The sequence below is a fragment of the Diabrotica virgifera genome, chromosome 6 (genome assembly GCF_917563875.1).
Source record: "Diabrotica virgifera virgifera chromosome 6, PGI_DIABVI_V3a".
Taxonomy (NCBI): domain Eukaryota; kingdom Metazoa; phylum Arthropoda; class Insecta; order Coleoptera; family Chrysomelidae; genus Diabrotica; species Diabrotica virgifera.
In genome coordinates, this window is record NC_065448.1 from 178,449,288 (window position 1) to 178,472,962 (window position 23,675).

Genomic DNA, 23,675 nt, shown 5'->3' on the forward strand with positions numbered 1-23,675 from the left:
GTCTATGTTTGGTCCGAATTGAATGACTCTCTCTCCTATCTTTAGTCCATTGACTCACGGTTTTTGCCCCAAATGTTAACCGCTTGGAGTGACATGAAATTTGGCATACGCATAGCTTACATGTCAAAAAAATTGATATTATATCCGATGTGTGCTTTTGCCAATGAGGTGAGTTTCATCCCTTCTCGGGGGTGAAAAAAATTACGTTCAAAGTAACTCTGGGAATGGATAAACTAACTAATTCTAAGCAACTTTTATTCTTTAGAGGCTTTTCACTAAGTTAATACTTTTCGAATTATTTGCGAGTGAATGTGTTCATTTTTAAACAAAAAAACACGTTTTTAAACGATTTTTCGCAAATAACTTAGAAAGTATTTTATCGAAAAAAAAAACATTTGATTGATCCAAACAATTGATCAACAATTGATCCAAATGTTGGCATAACCCAGATATCCAAAGTGAAAGTTATCCTCCAACACCAAATTGTTCTATATGGTCCACATAATGTTCAGAAAAAAGTCACACCATTTTGAGCGTCGTGTTTGGGGGCAGAGGGGGGAGAAATCGGAAAAATTCGTAGTTTTTTACGTTTTTCGTCAATATTTCTAAAACTATGCGGTTTATCATGAACAACTTTCTATACAAAAATGTTCTACATTAAATTTGAAATAAAAAAGGTCCTATGCATAATCCTTCTAAAATGAACGGTTCCAAAGTTACGGAGGTAGTATAGTGTAATTGGTCCAAAAAACGCCTAACCCAGACATCCAAACTAAAAGTTTTCCTCCAACACCAAATTGTTCTATATGGTCCACATATTGTTCAGTAAACAGTTACATCATTTTGATTGTCCCGTTTGGGGGGGAGATGGGGGAGAAGTCGTGAAGTCGATAAATTAGTAGTTTTTTTACGTTTATCGTCAATAGTTCTAAAACTATGCTTTAGCGTAAACAATGTTCTATATAAAATTTAAAACAAAAAAGGTCCTATACATAATTGTTATAAAATAAAGGGTTCCAGAGTTACGGAGGGTGAAAAGTGGAGGTTTTCGATACTTTTGTTCACTTTTTGAACATTATGTGGACCATATAGAACAATTTGGTGTTGGAGGATAACTTTCATTTTGGATGTCTGGGTTTGGGTCTAGTTATACCATACTAGTTGTAGTTAATGAAAAATAGGTTCATATTCGTCAAATTTCAAATCGAACATTTCAAGGTGAAAAACCAAAAAATTAAGCACTTTTTGAGGAAAACTAATTGCAGGTTTTTTAAAGTGAGGTTTAAAAAAGCTTTATTTTTGTTTTAGGTAATAAAAATAAACATTTTTATTACCTAAACCTTTTTTTAGTTGACATAATTTAGTTATATTTTATTGATAAACTGCATGTGAATAAATTATTGTTTACTTTAATGTAAAATTATTATTGGCTATGAGGACGTGCGCTTCATTGTAACTACACGGTGTGTCAATTTGAAAAGGTGCTACCCTCTATAATTTGGTCCCTGTAGAAAATCTTAAAATATGCAAAAACAAGTCAAATTTATTTGTTAATGTGACATTTTGTAGACCAGTTTTCAACTAAATTATAACAACCCTCTAGCGTGGGCAGGCACAACCCCCAAAATCTTTAATAGAAAGGGGGTTGAGTGGTGCCTCATTTTAAAGATCGTTCAACCACCTTTTCAAAAATACCACATACATCATGTTTCTTTTCAGTATGTACTTTGGGAAAATCAAGTGAAGCCGTAAAGGTATCGAGTTCAGAATTCCAAAATTTATTTTGGAATATTGAACTCTAATTTGAATATTTTTGGAGTATTTTCAGTATTTTTTGGAGTATTTTTGGAAAATCAAGTAAAACCGTAAAGATATGTAGTATCGAGTTTATAATTTTTTGGAGGAATCAGTCCAAGATTTTTCCAAAAGTACTGAAAAGAAATATAATGCATGTGGTATGTTTGAAAAGTAGTTGAACGAACTTTAAAATAAAGTATCACTCAACCCCCTTTTCTATTAAAAAATTTGGTGGTTGTGTCCGCCTCCGCTAGAGGGTTGATGTAATTTAATTGAAAACTGGTCTGCAAAATGCCCCCTCACCTCACAAATAAATTTGACGTGATAAGCCCATAAGCCAATCAGACACCAGCTTATTCCAGACTAAGCGGTAGATTCTTAGAATTTTAGACTACGGCGTTAGCCTTTTTACGTTTCTATTCAACGGCCGGGGCTCGAACCTAGATCGCATATACACTATACTACAATCACAATAAAGATGCACTAGAAATAAACAAACGAAAACACGTTGAATGTTACGATGAGCACTCCCGAATCATGGTTTACAATGTATAAACTTTGTAAATCATGATTTGGGATATACAATGTATATACATTGTAAATTAAGGTACCTGAATACAATATGCCCATGTTGGTAATATGCCCATTTCCATTTTTTGCTTTAATATTGCAGCAGTACCTAAAGAATGGAATGTCATACAATGCGGCAAGTCAAAGGTATAATATTTCTAGACGCACTTTGAAACGCTATGTAGAAAAAAATAGTACCAAAAAGGCAAAAATGGGGAGAAAGACTATTTTGAATATAGATCAAGAAAACGAATTGTCTCCACGAATTGTTAGATTGGCAGAAGTTATGTATCCCCTTAGCAATAAAATTTTGAAAAATTGTTTGTTTACTTATTGCGAACAAAACAATTTGCCACACTTTTTTTCACAAGGAAACAAAATGTGCTGGACGTTATTGGTTAAAAGGATTTTTGCAAAGACACCCTGAAATATCGATAAGGAAAGCACACAACATGAATCCTGGTCGGGCGCAAAAATTGAACAAGTTCATAGTAAAAGACTACTTTGACAAATTAAGGGGTGTACTTCAAGAATTAAATTTAATCGACAAACCTGAAAGAATTTACAATGTGGACGAGAAAGGCTGCAGACTCAGTCTGCATCATCAACAGACCGTTCTAGCAAAGAAAGGCGCGAAACGCGTACATTTGGATGCTTCGAAACATGGGGAAAATATAACTATTGTTGCCTGTGCTAACGCCAATGGCACCACCATTTCTCCTGCCGTTTTGTTTAAAGGACGGCGCATGAAACCCGAATGGAAAGATAATTTGCCTCATGGCACGTTGGCGTTGATGACCCATAAAGGCAGTATGAATATGGAAACCTTCATTATTTGGTTGGAGCATTTGGCAAAATATAAATTGGAGGGAAAGTGTCTTTTAATATTTGATGGAGCCTCATGTCACTTAGACATTTCAATTGCCGAAGCTGCCGAGAAATATCAAATAAGCCTTCTGTATTTGCCTAGCAACACAATTCATGAACTCTAGCCGATGGACAAAGTTGTGTTTCGTTCCTTTGAACACCACTGGGACGAACAAGTGTTGTTGTATTGGACCAAATACAAAGAACGTGCTTTAACAAAGCAGCGATTTGGGGAAATATTTTCGATAGTGTGGGACAAGTCATTGACACCTACTAACATTAAATCTGGCTTTTCTGCAGCAGGAATATTTCCTTATAACCCCGATGCTATACCTGAAGTTGCTTTTTCCCCAAGTATTTTATCAGAAATTGAGAACATTGATCCCACTCCCATTAATGTACGCCAGAAAACACCATCTACTTCAGGCTGTTCATATAACTCCTCTCAACAAGAAAGTGTACCAAAATATCAAAAGACCCAATATTACAAAAAAAAAGAAAGCTAGAACTGAAACATCATCAAGTGATAATGATAGCGGACCCATTAATCTGCGCCAGAAAACTCCACCACCTACTGCAAGCTATTCAAAAAGCTCTTCCCAACAAAAATGTTTGCCACAATACCAAAAGACGCAAATTCACATGAAAAAGAAGTCTAAAACACAAACTTCATCAAGTGAGAGTTCTGGCACTTATACTTTGGAATCAGAAGACAGCGGCGAAGAAGTTGAATTGGCAATAAATCAGTTTCATAAAAAAAAGGAAACTTTCCTTATGAATTCTGAAAAAAATGATTTGATGGTTCATAACACACAATATAATGACAATGTTCGAGAAGAAAAAAGTAATATTGAAGAAATAAAAACTTGCCAGGGCAAAACTTTGGACACATCGTTTACGGATATGCTTGAGACTCCGGCAAAAATTGAGAAAAAAAGATACACAAAATATAAAGAGGGCAATAAATAGCAGAGCTATAGTGGTAAAAAAATGTATTTTCTACCACTAGCACAGGTCCACGAACAGTGGTTTTGCAATGGTTTTGCAAAATTTGCGACAAAGCTGAAATAAAACACATGTGACTATGCTTTATATGTGTACAGTACGTTCATGAAGAGTGTGTAGGGCTGACAAAATTCGATAAGGAATCCTTTACCTGTCCTGATTGTATTGGACCATACAATATTGTTCCTTAATATTAAGTTATTTTAGTTAAAAATTCTTTATGTTGACATTTTAGTTTTTACAAAAAGGGTTGTTTAATATCTTTGTTTGGTTAAATGTTCTTTATAGTGTCAATAAATATAAGATTTTGTAAATGATGTAATTTAATATTTATTTTCACATCTTCTAGTGTTTTAGGTATACGCATATTACCTTCACTCGACTGGGCATATTACTTTCAAGGGTTGGCAATATGCCCAGATTAAGGGGTTTTCAAAAAAAAAATTCGATATGAAAACAAAAATAATTGCAAAACAATAAAAAAACTAGCGATGTTTAAACACCTAAACATGGGTATAGTATTAAAAAATATATGAAAAATATATTTTTGTAGCAATAAATACAAAATTCCCTTAACATGGGCATATTGTATTCAGTTGCCTTATTATGATTTGGGAGTGCTCCTCGAGACATTCAACGTGGCTTGGTTTGTTTATTTCTAGTGCATCTTTATTGTGATTGTAGTATAGTGTATATGCGATCTAGGTTCGAGCCCCGGCCGTTGAATAGAAACATAAAAAGGCTAACGTCGTAGTCTAAAATTCTAAGAATCTACCGCTTAGTCTGGAATAAGCTGGTGTCTGATTGGCTTATGGGGGAGCGGTACGGCAAGGAATGAGGACTTGCGGCTTAGTAATACTCCTCCATAGATCCCTACCGGAAGGGCGTTGACGCCTAATAACGGCGTTATTAGGCGTCATATTATTTTATATATATATACATATATATATATATATATATATATATATAAAATCAAACAGATGAAATAGAGAATGTGGAAAAATCCCCTTACGAACAATTCACACATCCACCATATATATATATATATATATATATATATATATATATATATATATATATATATATATATATATATATATATATATATATATATACCAAATTATAGAAAGTGGCACCTTTTCAAATTGACACACCTTACTGATAGCCCAGTCGAGGTCAAAATTTATCCAACATAGCAAAAAATTAATTATTAAATTGTGTTTACTATAAAGTTGAGACTAGGATTAGTGAACCAAGTATATTAACTGATATAATTTAAAGTCAAGTTTATAAATTCATCATAAAATTTTATTTTCAGGCCTTAGGAGAACAGCAACCGATAAAAGATAGTAAACAATTTTTATTTCATTCTGTGGCAGTTGCGCATCATTTATATGTTGCATGGTACAGTTGTACTCAAGTAGATTTGAAGGATGTGACTGAGCCAAAAATAATAATTATGGTTAAATACGCCCCAGCTTATTTCACAACTTGGAATTTTGTAAGTATTAAAAAATCCTTACCCAGAAGAACAACTAAGTTTAAACTAAAACTATATAAGACCACTACAAAACTTTACAAAATACTATACTATTATTCTTCAAAACACAAAAACAGAAAATGAATTCATTAAATGTGGTTGAAAACGTGTTTTAAAACGGGATTAACTCTGCAAGATTGTGAAATTCTTCTACGAGAAGAAAAAAAACGTTTGCAAGTAAAAAAAGAAAGTTACTAACACGTTCAAAACGAGATTGTTGGAAACGAGGAGGAACAATTGGATCACACACAAGCAGTGCCGGTTTATGCACTGGGCGCTTGGGGCGGGTGCCCAGGGGCCCGGGCCCCAGAGGGGCCCTTATAGACCCGTTCCGTTTGTTAATAAAAAAGTAAAGTCCGCTAAATAATCTACATATTTTCCAAAATAGAAAAAAAAAAAGACGACGAAATACCTGCGGTTTCGAAATGGTCTGATTTTAAGACTGATGACTTTATAAAAACTGTGAACTTTTAAATCAAAGAGTGAGTGATTCCTTAGAAAATTGTAAAAAAATTTATCAAGATGGAGACAAGCCTTATTATAGAAGATTAAATGAAAGCAACTTTTATAGAGGAAAACCCAATGGAGGCAACGAAAATTGTTTATTGTTTCCCGTGCAAATTATTTTAAATTGAAAAAATACATAGTTAACTGATTTTGGACGGACTCACTGGAAACATTTGAATAGTTTGCTCAAATCTCACGATGAAAGTAAATTTCATCTCTATGGTTACATTAAGAACAATATCATCATTAACTGGAGTTATAGACACTGCCTTGAAAGCAGAGGTGTAACCAGGATGATCCTAAGGGGGGGGGTTACATCTACTTGAAGGTCTCTGGGGTTATGGAATAATAATGGTGTTAAGCGTATAGAGCTGAATGTACATCCAAAAGAGGGGGGGGTTATAACCCCCAAAACCACCCCCTGGACGCCTATGCTTCATAAGAAGAGTTGTTTTCACTACTGAATTACTTGCTTCTCAAAGATACAATGAGGATTTAACAAGTCGTCATAAAGGAAATTACTTAAGTCGTTTTGTATACTAGGCTTTTGACTACTTCTTAGCTGAGCATTTACAACGGAATGCGAATAAATGAAAAGGTTAAGTTAGCTATATGTCTCACTAAATTTGCAATAAATTCTTGGAAGTAATGAAATCAAAACTTGTAGAAACTTTTGGCGCTGTAAATGCTTTAGGTAAAAGCTAGAGATCCATCATTCATCAAACCTATTTTTTCTTGTTAAGCAATACCTAACAGAGACGAAAAATTAGTAATTAAAAATGAAGCCAAGACACTGCAAAATAAAATGGATACCTTTGAGACAGTTCTATTGACACTGATTTGAACAAAAACTTTGGAACAAGTTAATGCAACATGCAAAACGTGAACGTGAAGAAACTGTGGACTTAAATGTGTCAATTGAAGTAGAATTAATGACATGTATTTTGAGATATGTTGAAGACTTAAGAAATATGTTAAGGGAAATTGAACTAGAAGCCAAAAGTATTTTTTTGCGAAGACGAGGATATCTCAAACATATTCTATTCAACTGACCTTCAAAGAACAAAGAAGAGCAAACCATTTTTCGATGAAGCCGGTTAAAGTGAAACAATTAAAGGGCCAAGAAAGATTCGGAAATGAAGTATTGTAATATGCTACAATATTACTCAAGATCGTTTAAAAAGAATTAAATGATACAAAGATGTTTCACCAGCTGTTAGATGTTTTTCTACGCTAAATAAAGAAGCAGTCAAGATGTTAATAATTAATACTTTATGTGTAAAATATAAAAAATATATTGATGAAACCAAAGAGAATTTGCATAATGAAATTACTCATTCTATAACATTATGCCAAAAGTTTAATAACATTTATAAAATTTGGTGTCATCCAGGATGTAAAGATTGTAAAGGCAACAATTGCAACATTTTCCAGTATTTTACCTGTACTGCAAGTTTATTTCACGATACCAACTTCTACTGCATCAGTTGAGCGGTCTTTTTCGGCTTTAAAGAGAATAAAAATATATTTAACGCTAAATTTGGGTCAATAAAATCTAGACGCATAATATCACTATTGTATTATAGGAAATGAAGACCTGGAGCAACTGAATTGTGATAGTATTATTATATGACAGATTGCTAATGCCTAGTCAAGAAAATAAGTCATCTAATCTTTGTCATATCTATTTTTTAGAATATAAGTAGTTTTATTTGTAATGTGTTGTTTTGTGTAACTTTCTGTTTTTTTATATATTTTTGAATGTATTTTTTGGAATATTTTTTACATTTGCTATTCTTCTTGTTTGGTTTAAAACAATATCGTATGGATATTACAATAAATACATGTGCTTTCTTGTTAAAAAAAACTGACAACGAATAACAATTAAGGGGGCCCCTAAATATTCAGCGCCCAGGGCCCCAAGATTGGTTAAACCGGCACTGCACACAAGAAGTAAAATGTATAATATAGAAGGCTAGGAGAACATTCAACAACATGGCCAAACTCTTTAAAAGCCACAACCTTAATCTGTAGATAAAAGTAAGGCTCCTTCGATGTTATAAAAATATCTTCTCAATATTATACTACGGAGTTGAATCTTGGACGCTCACTGAAGCGATGAAGAAAAAACATGAAGCCTTCTAGATGTGGCTATACAGGCGAATCCTAAGGCATAATGCACACGAAGCTTATCGTCATAGACGCGTATTAGATGCGACGTCCGAAAAGCATACGCTTTCGTGCAAGTCTCTTATGTCTTTATGGAATACTGTACACGAAGCGTAAGCGGCGCGGAATCGTCAACGCAGACAAACTTCAAGCCGCCAGGCGTACAACGATGTTAGTCGCTTGTAGTACGCTTGTGTGTTAGAACATCTTTTTTGACGGCATTTTATGAGAATGGCGGATCAAATATTAAAATTTGTCCAACTGATTGAAAATTATCAGTGTTTATATAATAATACCCAAACAAGAGTACTCCAGAAAAATGTGCGGAATTTAGAGTCATCTTCCGACAACTCTTTGGCGGCAATAAATAACCTTCTGTTGTAGTTTTTGTAGATATAAGGATGCACCCAAAATTTCCTCTGTTTCTTTTTTTGCGGTGGCGAAGATAATTTAACAAATGTAAGTCCTCTTCATCACTTAACATCTTTGCAACTACTGTAAAAGCATGGAAAACCTTAAAACAAGACGATCACATGCCGCTTACAAATCGAATCGTTTGCGGATTTTAATGCGTAAAGGAATCGTCGCTGCATGACGAAACTTATACGCGTCTATGACGATACGCTTCGTGTGCAGAATGCCTTAGGATATCATGGACGGACAAGATAACCAACGAGACCGTACTACGAGGAATGGGGAAAGAAAGAAAAGTGATGTTTACGATTAAAAGGAGAAAGTTAGAATATCTCGGGACAGATAATGACAAACGGCACTAAATACGGATTACTGAAAATAATCCTTCAAGCCAAACGAAATTCGGAAAGCAAGGAGTAGGGAGAAGAAGAATATAACGGATAAAGGACCTGAGGAAATGGTTCTCCACAACAATAACTAATTAATTTAAAGCATCAGTTAATAAAATAATTATAGCCAGAATGATCGCCAATATTCGAAACGAATAGGCACCAACAGAAGAAGTATGTTCCTGACCGGCCCTGCTTCGTCAAACACTCGGGCTGATACAAAATCAAACACGAAAGGGCCAATTAATGTCTCCTGGTATCCAGATGAAGCTGAGATGCAAAAATGACCTCATAACACTTTAATGAAACCGAATTACCCATGCCCATGCCATATAGTAGGGGAGGAAAGTATGCTAAATTTACATTTACGCGAGCGTTATGGGGACCTATTGGGTTGTGAAGAAGGTCCTAAAACCAAAAAAAGTTTAGTTAAGTTTTCCATAAGGTGGGGGACTTTCCACTTTTTAATTTAATTTTCCATTTCCAACAATCGTTTTTTCCGATTATACCGCCATCTATCCATAATTCGAAAAAATATCTCGAATAATAGTTACTTATCTTTACGTAAAGAATCCAAATATGCAATACAAATTAGGGATCCTATTTAAGATTTTAAAATAACCCCCACCCCACCTTCGTGTGGGGTCGTGTTTGGTGCTCTTCGATAGAATTTTCAAAAATATTGAATACGTGTATTTTGCAGTTTTATGATCTGATGTTCATTTCGCGAAATACCGCAAGGTTCGTATTGAAAATTTTAAAAGTAAATGATGGTTTTGCTTGTTTTTGATTCAGAGGGATGCACAATCGCCGGACAGCTATTTCCACCGTTTCAGGCTTTTTCAACAGCGCTAGCGTGCACTCTTCTGAATCTAAAAACAGCTCAACCATCAATTTAAGGGGAATTTGAAAGATCATTCAAATTCCCATTGGGACGCAATCCAGCGACATCTCTTAACAAATTGAAGAGTCTCAGATGCAGAATCCACCATTTAAAAGGGTAAATAGTAATTTAAATCTGAGACTTTTCATGTTGAAAGTTCTTTCTGGTACATCCTTAATCTGCGACTTTAACAATTTATAAGACCGCAGACGACGAATGTAGAAAACAAAAAGGATTCCTTGCAATCACATTACGTTTTCATTAGTCTCGGAAAAGGACAGAAGAGGAACTTTCTAGTATTCAAATCTGAGTAAAGATAGAAAAGTAGATTGAGTACTAAAAAGTTCCTCTTCTGTCCTTTTCCGAGACGAATGAAAACGGAATGTGATTGCAAGGAATCCTTTTTGTTTTCTACATTCGTCGTCTGCGATCTTATACATAAATTGTTAAAGTCGCAGATTAAGGATGTACCAGAAAGAACTTTCAACATGAAAAGTCTCAGATTTAAATTACTATTTACCATTTTAATGGTGGATTCTGCATCTGAGACTCTTTAATTTGTTAAAATTTTAAATTTACCCCCACCTCTCTCTGTGGGAAGTCGTGTTTGGTATTATTCGATAGATTTTTAAAAAATATTGAGCACACATTTTTTAGTTTTTTGATCTGTCATTCATTTCGCGAAATATTCGCTTTTTCTTGTGAAACTTTGTGACTCGCCCATTTCCTTACCCCCCACTCAAATCGTCAGATTTTCCAAATATACACTCTTTTGCATGTACATACTTACCTTATCTGACGATTTCGACTTTTTCTAAGGATAGATTTTTTTTCGGACCCCCCTTAACGAACTCCAGTGTATTAGGAGCCAATATATGGTAGAGGTACATTTACAGAGTACAAGGTTTATCCCCATGTGATAATCTGACGCGCTCGAGTAACTGCAAAAATCCCGGCTTGGGCTCCCTACCAATATATTTGGCTTTTCAATCAAAGCGTTAGCAAATTTTTGCTGAAAACTTTTTTACATTTCGTATAGCGCAAAGAACAGAAAACGATATTATTAAATCATTTTCGTTTATAATCATCAAAGTACATGGTATCTTTACATGGGCGCCCATATAAAAAATTTCAGGGGGGGGCAGACGTGAAGATTTTGCACATTACATTTTGTAAACTATAGATAACAATATATAGTTTAAAGCACACGAAAAGCTAGGGGGTCATGCCCCCCTCCCCATGGGTATGGGCGCCTATATACCTTTATACGCTAACCACTTGAGTGGGAAATAAGCAGAAGAGATACGTTGGCCCTTCCGTGTTTGAATTTGTATCAGCCCGAGTGTCTGATGAAGCAGGGATGATGAAGTGACGTCATAACATTCTATTGACACCGATTCAACACCGGTGGTTGATGAATTGTGCTAGTACATACTCCATATATTTGGCGTCTCAATATATTATGATTCAATAAATAAACTGTTTTTTATCTTTCCAGGCGCTACAATTATGCTATTTCACCTTGTCAGCGTGGTGTGACTTACAGAATGCATTACCAACAAAACACGAACGACTGAGTGACATCTTAAAAATAAAAAGTTACATTTATACAACATTCGTCTTTGCATCTGGAATATTTGTTACCACTTTATTTTGGGGACTATACCATACAGACAGCGAGTATATCTTCCCCCAGGTCTGCCAAAATTTTTTCCCTGCAATGCTAAATCACTCAGTACATACAGTAATTTTTGTATTTTTGGTGATAGAAGCCCTTTACGTAGACCATCCATGGTATGATTTAAAGTTATCAGTTGCCTCGTTCACCATATATTTTATTATCTACCACGTAGTGTAAGTATATAAGTTAGAATAAGATAAAAATTAAATGCAAATCTAAAGCCGGTACACATATGCGAGCCGAACTGTATGCGAACGATATATTCGTATAATACGGCATTACGAACGGCTTACGAGCACGAGCTGTTCATTCGTCACTCGTCACGACCCACGGCTGGTCGATTTTTGGGACGAACACAAAGGATTTTCGCAGTTCAATTTGGACGTCGTATGCAGCGATCAGCGATATAGTCTGGTTCGTTTCGTCGAATCGAGATTGTGTAAATGACGTGTTCCTAGAGATAAGAAACGTGAGAAACACAATGTAATCAATTTTTATTTTATAGTTGCTAAACAAATAATTGCTACCTTTATTTACATTAATTATAACGTGACTTTGAGATAAATTGTGACAAATTAAATTAATCAAATACATAAACTTTGCACAAGTTGGTTCGTAATTGGTTCGTCGCTTTCCTTGGATCGTGATAAGTTTGCGATGAGTTCACTGTAAATATATTTTCATCGAACTGTATGCTTTAAGCCGGGTACACGTATACGAGCTGAACTGTTTGAGAACTGCTCGCATACAGTTCGTTGAAAATATATTTACAGCTACCTCATCGCAAACTCATCACGTCCTGCCGTACAAATTATACGAATACAGTTCGGCTCATACAGTGCGCTGGAATAAGTGTTACCCCCCCTTATTCCTTATTAACTTATTTATTTTTAGTACATAGGCAAAACGCTCGGACAGGTCGATTTTTAAAATAATCATAGCATATTCTAGCATCAATGTTTCGAACTTTTCGCGATCCCTCTTCAGGTTACAGGTATAACTTTGATTTTTTTAAAATGGGAAAGTACATCTTGTGATAGCTCATTTAAAATCTTTTGAAATACTGATAACAAAAATGTATAATACTTTACTTCTTTTTGAGAGTATAGGCGCAACATTTCGGTCAAATTATTAAATAAATTTTTTTCGAATCCTGAGAATACTAATAAGTATTTTTGAAAAATTTAAACTCAGAATGAAAGATTACATTATTACGGAGGGCTGAAAATCCCTTAGAATAAACAAAAAGTTTGTTTTGAATGATATGTATATTTGAAATTAAAAATCAGACTAAATTTTCTCTTTTTCACTCCTGTGACTTATTAAAATTAACATTATAGAAGTTCTTAGGGACTTTCGACGCTCGATAATACTTATTAGTTATTTAAATTTTTCTAAAATACTTATTAGTTTTCTCAGGATTCGAAAATAACTCGACCGAAATTTTGCGCCCAAACTCTCAAAAAGGATTAAAGTATTATACATTTTTGTAATCAGTATTTCAAAAGATTTTATGCCTGTAACCTGAAGAGGAATTACGTAAAATTCGAAACATTGATGCTATAATATGCTATGATTATTTTAAAAATCGACCTATCCGAGCGTTTTGCTTATGTACTAAAAATAAATAAGTTAATAAGGGGGGATAACACTTATTTCAGCGCACTGTATATGTGTACCTGGCTTTACATTAATATTTACTGTTTGTGATTTAAGCAATAGTAAAGGAGAACTCATTCGTTGTTGCAAATGATGTAACAATGGTCGTAACTGGTGGTGTTGTATTAATCAATGAATTCTGTAGTAAAATCTATATGAAGATTTCAGGATCTTTTAAATCAAACTTTTTTGCATGCATGCAGTGGAAATCAATATTATTTAAGAATTATTATAAATTTACAGGGGCGTAACAGAGGCCCCCGCGGCGTGAAGCTTGCGGGAGGGCCCTATCGCTTAGGGGTCCCATCTTGTCATCTGATATTATGTAAAAATATCCGGAAATGTATAAATTGACTAATTATAAGCAACTTTTGTTCTTCTATAGAGTTTCTTTATCTAGGTATGCTAATAATTTTTAAGTCATTTGCGAGTGAAAATGTTTATTTAAAAAAAAACAACGTTTTCAGACGGGTTTTTCGAAATTAACTCAAAAATAAGTATTTATCGAATTAAATATTCATCATCATCATCTTGGTGCTACAGCCCTTAGAGGGCCTCGACCTTCTCAAGCTTTCTAGGCCATTCTGTTCTGTCCCTTGCTTGCATTTTCCAGTTGCCGACTCCGATCTTCTCGGCATCTTGTGTTACCCCGTCCATCCACCTCAGCTTTGGTCTACCCCGTCTTCTCATTCCCACGGGTTGCGCTGTTAGAATCTTTTTTATCACGTTCGATTCAGGGGCCCGGGCTACATGTCCTGCCCACTGCAGGCGGTTCGCTTAATTATAGTGATTATTTCATTCATAGGAGATTCTGACCAATAGAAAGCTACAGAAATCTGAATTAAATCGATAATTTTTGATAATTGCCCGTCGTTAAGTATATTACGTCAGATGCCCTTCGTTGCTACGAAAAAATACATTCAGTGACATTAATGACAATTAATGTTTTAAAAATTATAAAAGTGATGACTTTCATTCGTCAAATATTTATAAAAACTTTGTGTTTAATTGTACTTACATAAATAAATTACAATAAAATTTTGGTTTTGAACAGTTTTATTCATGAAATAATCGCAACAAATTGCACTGGAACTCTAAAATTAATATAGAATTTTAGAGCTCTTGTGCAATTACTACTGATAATATGTTTTCCACCAAACGTATGCTTGTAGATATTCTGTAGTTCAAAGTTATATCTACGCCTCCATATTCCGTTCTCACAGACCGCTCGGAATATCTTACGTAGCACCTTTCTTTCAAAAATCGATAGAGCGAATTCATCTGTTTTAGTTAACGTCCATGCCTCTGATCCATATGTGAGACCGGGGACTATCAATGTTCTATACAGCCTTATACGAGTTTTTTGAGACAGACGTTTGTTAGCTAAGTACCTACTTTGATAGACTATGATAACACCTGTTTGCAATTATTATTCGTCTTTTTATTTCCCCTGATGTGTTATTATTGGGGTTAACCGATGTCCCTAGATATATTATGAACTCTTTGACCGCTTCGAAGTTTTGGTCATTGATGATTAGATCTGCGTCAACATTTCCAGCTCTTGTGTTTGCGTTAGTCGCCATGAATTTTGTTTTATTTCGATTTATATGTAACCACATTCGTTCTGCTGCTGCTACTAGCTCGGTTAGGATTTCCGCAGTTCTCGCTCTGGTTCTTGTTATAATGTTTACGTCGTCTGCATCGAATTAAATATTAGATATCGAAAAAATATTTGTAGCAAAAATATAGCTTATACAGTTGAAGCTCATGAAAAATGATTCTTATTTGTCCATTTCCAAATCGAATATTTCAACCTGAAATAACCAAAAAATTAAGCAATTTTCGGGAAAAACCCTTAAAACTTTTTTTAAATATTTCAAAAACAAGCTTTATTTTTATTTTTTATAAAAGTTTCTAGCACCAAAACTATAGGAGTTACTTACAGGAGTTATAGAAATAAACTTGGCCCCTTTTTTGGTAAAAAAAAATTGTGAAAATCTGCCCCTGTTTCGCACCCTAAATAAAATTTATCATTAGCGCTTTACCATTTACTTTAATTATTATTATCTATATGACCTGCAAGTTTGACCCATTCAAAGTTCTTATTTTTGAAAAAATTTAAAAGTGTTTTTATTTTGGAACATGCCTTTTTTTCAAAATAACTTAAAAAGTATTAGTGATAAGAAACATCTCAAAGAGTAAAGAAATATAGGTAGGTCTTGCTTTTAAAAATATTTTTGCTTTATTTTGTTTTTCTGTAAGACAAAAATGGTTAAGACATGGCTGTTTAAAATTTGCATATACTCGTGATTAGTGACTCGTTCAAGCTCTTCAACTAGAACCCTTTTAAAAATAAGCACTTTGAACCGGTGAAACTTCAGGTTGTATAAAAAAAGTTAGGTAATTTATAAGGCGATAATGATTAGTTTCATGTGAAGTGCTAAATAGGAGGAGATTTTCACAATTTTTACCAAAAAATGGGATTAACTGTATTTTGAGCGTAATTGGCTTAGTTTTGATGCCAGAAACTTTTGTAAAAAATAAAGCTTCTTTTAAACATTTTAAAAAAGTTCTAATGAATTTCCCCGAAGAGTATTTAATTTTTTGGTTATTTCACGTTGAAATATTCGATTTGGAATTTGACGAATAAGAAAAACTTTTCATGAGCTACAAGTTTTCTTTTACTGATTCGATAGGCTTCATTTTTGTTTTATTTTTTTTTTTATAAGCTAGATACATTTTTGATAACAATATTCTTTTCGATCGAATACTTACTCTTTGAACTATTTGCGAAAAATCGCCTAAAAACGTGGTTTTTTTTGTTGAACAATAAACATTTTTACTCACAAATAACTCGAAAAGTCTTGAGTTGACCACTTCGGTGGTGACACTGAAAATTACACGGTATCGCCATATTTTACGTTGATTTACTGGGCTGTAACACATATAGGTATTTGTTACACATGTCGCATTAATAATTTTTTGAAAGGGGCCCTATTTCCAATTCTGCGGGGGGGCCCTGACGGAGTTTGTTAAGCCACTGTAAATTTAAATCCATAAACTTTAATACCTAATAGAAATATTATTTCTAAACACTTTCCATGATTTACTATAGGATAGTCAAAACTCTAAGCACTTACAATTAATAATTATGGGAATCTTCCTCCTGGTATTCGGCCTTCTACCTTTCGTTTTACTACCAATAGTTCCATGCTTCCCATTCTTATGACTATGTGGCCGAAGTAATTTAGATATGCTCAGTTTACTTTTTTTAATAGCCTGTGAAATTCTCCTATGACCCACTAGTCGAGGAAATGAAGCATTTTGGCTCGCAATTTTTTCGTCCAGCATGGATTTACTTGAAATTTTCACAGAAGGTAGGGAATAGTCCAAGGATCATTTTCTATATCATGCCGCTGTACGCTATAACCTTGGGGGTGGTTGCCACCCCATCTGGGGGTGGGAATTTTTTATTACATTTTAACTATGTAAATTGATGTAAAAAGTGGTTCTAAGAAAAAAATGTATTTTACATTTTCTTCGTAAAACTAATATTTTTCGAGTTATTCGCGCTTGAAAGTAACAGTTTTTCGTCGAAAAAGTCGACTTTTTTAGAGGGTTTTTTGAGAATACCTCGAAAAATATGCATTTAATAAAAAACTGCAGATAATAAAATTGTATATTTTAATAACGCAAACTAAATTCTTTTTCTATAATATCTTTAAGACTAATACAAACCGAGATACGGCATGTTAAAAGTTAGCTTTTGTCGTCAAATGCATAATTTGAAATATTCAAAGCCAATGTTGTTCTGAAGCTATTTCCTTGTGGCATTTTTATGATTAATTATTTATATGGGAAATAAGCCACAATTAAAATGAAAAAAAATTGAAATGAAAGCTTTAAAAACTTTAAGAAATGATGACTCCATAACAATCCTACCAGCGGATAAAGGCAATGCAACTGTAATAATGAATAAAATACAATATGAGGACAAAATTACAGATCTAATTACAAATGGACCTTATAGCAAATTAACGAAGGATCCAACGAAGACACTGGAAAACAAAATATATAGAACTTTATTCAAATTTAAAAATGATCTAACATACTATCAAAGAAAATTAATGACACCTCACTACAGTAAGACACCACATTTTTATGGAGTGCCGAAAATTCATAAAGCGAACATACCACTTAGACCCATTTGTAGTAAATCATCAATCCTCCTACCATCAATTCTCCTTGTAGTGAACTATCAAAATTCTTATTAAACATTCTAAAACCATTTGCTAATAATGATGACACTTTTATAAAAAATACAAAACATTTTTTAAACAAATTATCAACTATTGAATTTAATCCAAATAATATTTTAGTAAGTTTTGACATAAACAGTTTATTTACAAATGTACCATTAGATAAAACTTTAAACATAATCAAAACGAAATTAGAGAATGATAATACATTGGCAACTAGGACAAGACTAAATGTATCAGCTATAATGGAGTTATTGATATTATGTACCCATAATACCTATTTTCAACTAAACAATGAATTCTTTAAACAAAATTTTGGTCTAGCAATGGGCTCTTCTTTATCTACATTATTGGCTAATATATTTATGGAGGATTTCGAAACTAATATTATTTCTAAACAAAATTTAAAACCCACAGTATGGTGGAGATATGTAGATGATGTGTTTTCAATATGGCCTCATAGATCAGAATTGTTGGATACGTTCCTGAATATTATAAACGATCAAGAAGAGACAATAAAATTTACAATGGAAAAGGAATACAATAACAGCCTACCTTTCCTCGATGTTTTGATCTCAAAGAAGGATATTGGATATGAGACTCAAGTGTATAGAAAACCAACACACACCAACAGATATCTCAATTACAAGTCAAATCACAACATCAACGTTAAAAAGGGAATGATTAAATCCTTATATGATAGAGCCAAAATTACTTGTTCTAACGAAAATTCCTTTTTAGCAGAAAAACAATTGTTAACATTTGTTTTATTAAAAAATGATTATCCTTTATCGTTTATAAATAAGGAATTGTCAATATTGGATCGAATGGAACAGAACAACTTAGAACGGGATCCTACAACATTCACCAGAAATAATACGAGGAAAATATCAATACCATATATAAAAGGACTATCCGAGAAACTTAAAACAATAGGAAATAAATTCAACATTTCAACAACATTCAAAACAACAAACACATTGAGATCTATTCTATCTAAAACTAAACCTAACAATGATCAAGAAAGAACAAAGAATTGCATTTATAAAATACCTTGTGAATGCGAACAATTTTATTTAGGTGAGACATCAAGACCATTAGACGTTAGAATAAGTGAACATCAATCTTATATTAAAAATAGAGAATTTGAGAGATCTCAAATATGTCAACACGCATGGGATAATGAACATAGAGTTCAGTGGAGAGATTCAAGTATAGTCCTGAAAGAATCAGATAGTAAAAAGAGAAAATCAAAGAAGCGGCTCTAATTATGCTAAATGAAACCAATTGTGTCGCAAATTCCTCGGTAGAATGCAGTAGGATGTGGTTACCCATACTGAAAGAGGAAGTCAATAGAAAGAAAATTCCAAGATTAGTAAGTCAATAATATCGAGCTAGTACATATTTTATATTTTAGTATTACTTATATATCTAGTATTATTAATATTATTTATAATTTAAACATGTTACAAGTCAGAATTTGGTATTATTTTTTGAGAGTAAATTAATGTAAGACCAAATACTTACGATGTCGGGACAGTATCACAGGGTTTTTCCTGGTTTTCCCTTGTGATTTACTATGAAGTCTCTAACTCGAGAATTTTACTGTCGTTGCATTTGGTTGTCTTTTTAAAGACATATCACATGCTATAATTTTTTATGACGGATATTCTTGAGTTGGGGTTAATTTCATGTAATCGAATGAACTATCTTTCAGTAAGTCGTCCCAGGAACTCAACTCATAAATATTGGCAATATCATTTTAAAGTCTTCTACTTTAAAATGTATAATATATGTCTGAATTGCCAATATAAATGAGTGAGATTAAATAAATTATTAGAAGAATTTTTTTGCTTAGCAACAACACTTTTGTTTATTTTAGTAATATTTTGTATTTTGACAACGGCACCCGATTTGGGCGTCGAAACGTTAAAAAAATTATTTTTTTTCATTTTAATTGTGGCTTATTTCCCATATAAATAATTAATCATTCAAAGCCAAATATCGAGAAAACTCTGCATTTTTCGAGGAAAACTTAAATTTTATTTTTTTAAGTATACAATTAAGCCTTTCAAGAAATAATAATAAAAAATTTCTAACATGAAAATAGAGCGACTTTTGATCAAAATAAAGTAGTATGGTGGCTCCTGGCTTCTGAGCCACCTTAGATAATTAGGGGTTGGTTACTCCCGACCATAAGGGTTGATGTAGTAAATAACTCTCACAGTTAATACATTTATTTATACGTGGAGTATTTAACGGTAAGTAGCTGGTGGTATATTATTTGCTTAATGTGATGTTACTCGCTGGAATCTCAACTACTAATTGATTTATCTGTTCCCCGTGAAAGTATAATTAAAGGTCGATTGTTTTGTTTTATGTTTTGGTAAGCAAAAGTGAGAGTGATTCAAAACTGCTGACTGCTAACAAACATACATTGATTATTATTGCAACTTGACCTTGTATCAAATACTAGCATGTATCGATGTGGTAATCCAGGTTAATCGTATTTATTAAAAACAAACATATTTGTTTTTACCACGGGCATTTAATTATTAAAGAGTTTGTCTTAAGAAGATGTTTACTGATATGCTGTGTATCCCAACACATCTTCCTTTCCTTCCGAAAGTTTTCTGACTACGGAAAAGGAAGAAAATTTTTCTATTAGTACCACCACCTGCTTACTGCGTTTTAATAAATACAATATATACATTTTTTATTTCCTATAAATAATAATTAAATACAAAAAAATAAAAGTGAAAATGTTCGTTATCAACATTGTTCCCGTTTCACTTTTCACCCACTGTGTTCTCGGATTGTAAGCATATAATCTATTCTTATGTATTTCTCTGATTTTATTGTTTTCCAATCTGATCTTACAATTAACATTATTTACCTCTGTTATTGGGAAGGGGCCTACATAAAGACTATCAAACTTACCATTCTCTTCCCTTTTTACCAGGACTAGGTCTCCTATTTTAAAGTGTTGTGGTGTTGCTTTGCGCTTGTTATTTTCTTGTCGCTCTTTTTTGTGTTTTAGTAAGAAGGTTCTAGCTCTCTCGTGTGCGCTTTGTAGTTTGTAGCGTAACTCATTGTAGTAAGCATCTATATTGTAACATGGTTGAATCTCCTGTGTAAGGTCTTCTGGTAGGTTAACCTTCCTGCCATATAACAGTTCAAACGGTGTGTAACCATGATACGCGTTAGGGGTTGTATTGTAGCAGTATGTGAACATCCTGCAACACACATCCCAATTTTTTCTGTCTTCGTCTATGAATGCTCTTACATACTCGTTTAATGTTCTGTGCAGTTTTTCGCAACTTCCAATGGACTGTGGATGGTATGCCGTTGAGAAGTTGTGCTCTATTTTTAGTAGCTTTGTTAGTTCCTGCATTACTTCATTTTTATATTCTGTGCCTTGGTCTGTTCTTATTTGCTTCATGAGTCCGTATGTTGGTATGAAATTATCAAAAATTCCTCGGGCTATTGTCTCTGCTTATTTATTGCACACGGGTATACTGACCGCGTATTTCGTAAGCTCACATAACATTGTTATACAGTATCTATTACCTTCGTTACTTTTAGTGAATGGACCTATCGTATCTATGTATACTATGTCCCATGGTTTGGAAGAAGTGTCCGATATCACGAATTCCTCGACATGCGTTGTTTTCGGTTTGTTAATTTGACATTTATGACATTGTTTAACGTATTTTCTTACGTCTTTTTCCAAATTTTTCCATCTAAATCTTGCTTTTAGCTTCTTTATGAGTCTGTTATTTCCTACGTGTCCTCCAAACATCGGATGATTATGATATTCTTCTATTAACCTGTGTTTTTCTTTGTCATCTTCTATTGTTTCTGGTACTTCACATATGTATATTTCTACATTATTCAATATTTCATTTCCTTGTTTAATAAATTCCTCAATTGTGCACACTTTAAAAATAATATCGTTTACGTATATTTTTACTTTACGTACTGCATTCTCTACCGCCAGCTTATCAAGCTGTGCCAACATTTGGTTTAAATCAAAATGATTGAATCCTGTGGCTATGCTCTTGCTGCACTTTATTTTGTTTTTGACCCTAATGCTCAGTCTTGGTGAGATTAGTTCTGCTCCAAAAGACAAAATTGGTAGTCTATGCGCCTCTAAATTATTTAGTACCTTTCTTACTGTCTGTTTGTGGACTTCTGGCTGTAGTGCGAGTTCACTTTCTGCCTTCGTTTGCCTTGCTTCCTTCTTCTTTTCTCTTGCTTGAGCTCATGTTATAGCTAATATATGGGTATTGTCTATGTATAGGTTCTTTAGTTAATGTAATGTTATTCTTGAAAGGCTGTCTGCGTAGTTATTTTTCCCTGTTATATACTCTATTTCGAAATCGTATTCCTCTAAATCTAATCTGATCCTTGTAAGTTTCGAAATTGGTTCTTTCATTGCGAATAAATGTGTTAGTGGTTTATGATCCGTTTTTACTAAAAATGTTGGTGCTCCATATAAATAACATTTGAAATGATTAATTCCCCAATGAATCGCTAGTAATTCCTTAACGATTATAGGTTTATTACATTCTCCTTTATTGAAACTTCTTGATGCGTATGCTATTGGTAGGTCTATTCCGTTATAATCTTGACTTAAAATTGCTGAACAACTCTCGTTGGATGCGTCTGTTAGGATGAATTGTTTATTGAAATCTGGATATTTTAGGATCGGTGGCTTCATCAGAGATGATTTAAGCTTATTGAATGCTTTTTCACATTCTTCTGACCAAAAAAATTCTACTCCTTTTCTTGATAATCTGTTGAGTGGTCTGCATATTTCAGCAAAATTTTGAATAAAACGTCTATAATAGTTACAAAATGCTACGAATCTTTTTGTTTCTTCCGCTGTCTTAGGTGTCGGGTATTGTTCAATCCTTGCATATTTCGCTTTGTCTGGTGATACTCCTTCCTGAGAAAGATCATGTCCTAAATATGTTACTTCTCTTCTAAAAAATTGACATTTTCCTGGGTTAAGTTTCAAATTGAATTTTCGACATGCCTCGAATGTCTTTTTCAGGTTGTCTAGGTGATGTTTTTCGGATATTCCTATCACTACTATATCGTCCATGTAAAGAAATGCTTTGTCTGGTGTTAATCCCGAAAATGCTATTGACATCATCCTTGAAAAGCTATTTGTGCTTACATTTAATCCAAAAGGTAATCTGGTAAATTGAAATGCTCCATTTTCTATGCTAAACGATGTGTATTTTCTCGATGATTTCTCTAATGGTATCTGGTGAAAACCTGACATTAAGTCTATAACTGAAAACCATTTTGCTCTTCCTAGTTGATCTAGTATCGAGTCTATCCTTGGTAAAGGAAATTTGTCTGTGACTATTTTCTTGTTCAGTTGTCTAAAATCTATGCATAATAATTCATGCTTTATTTCCATCTATCGCCTTTTTCGGTACCAGCACTACTGGGCTGTTGTATTCTGATGTAGACGGTGCTATTATTCCTTGGTCTCTCAGTTTTTGTACTTGGCGGTTTAATTCCTCTGTTTGTGCATGAGGTGTCCTATAGTTTTTAATATATACCGGAGTTTGGTCTTTAACTCTCAGTTTCTGCTCGTAGAAGTTGTTACATGTTAGCATGTCATGCCTTAGGGCGAATATATCTGAATAATCTTCACATAAAGATACTAACTTATCGCGTATGTATTCTGGAATGTCTAACTTCAATGATTCCCGTAATTCCTTTTTCCTATCCTTGCTATCGTTGATCAGTCTATATATGTTGAATAATTTAATGTCTAATGTTTTGATTGCGTTTGTCTCTAATTTTACTGTTTCGTAGGTTGTGTTCAAAATTTTGATGTAAGGATTATTACTTGAAATAATTGCTCTCAGTATGAATATTCCTGGTTGTATTTCCTGTTGTTCCACTATCCTGT

The 23,675-nt window shown here is 33.6% G+C and overlaps 1 protein-coding gene across 1 annotated transcript in view; it reads left to right on the forward strand.

The window, feature by feature from the left end:
• Nucleotides 1-23,675, forward strand: part of LOC114336917 (androgen-dependent TFPI-regulating protein-like) — an 80,528-nt gene that overhangs the window by 19,537 nt on the left and 37,316 nt on the right. Inside the window, exons 2-3 of the mRNA XM_050654361.1 lie at nucleotides 5,558-5,740; nucleotides 11,640-11,995. Coding sequence (XP_050510318.1) covers nucleotides 5,558-5,740; nucleotides 11,640-11,995 — 539 coding nt within the window. The remainder of the gene's footprint in view (nucleotides 1-5,557; nucleotides 5,741-11,639; nucleotides 11,996-23,675) is intronic.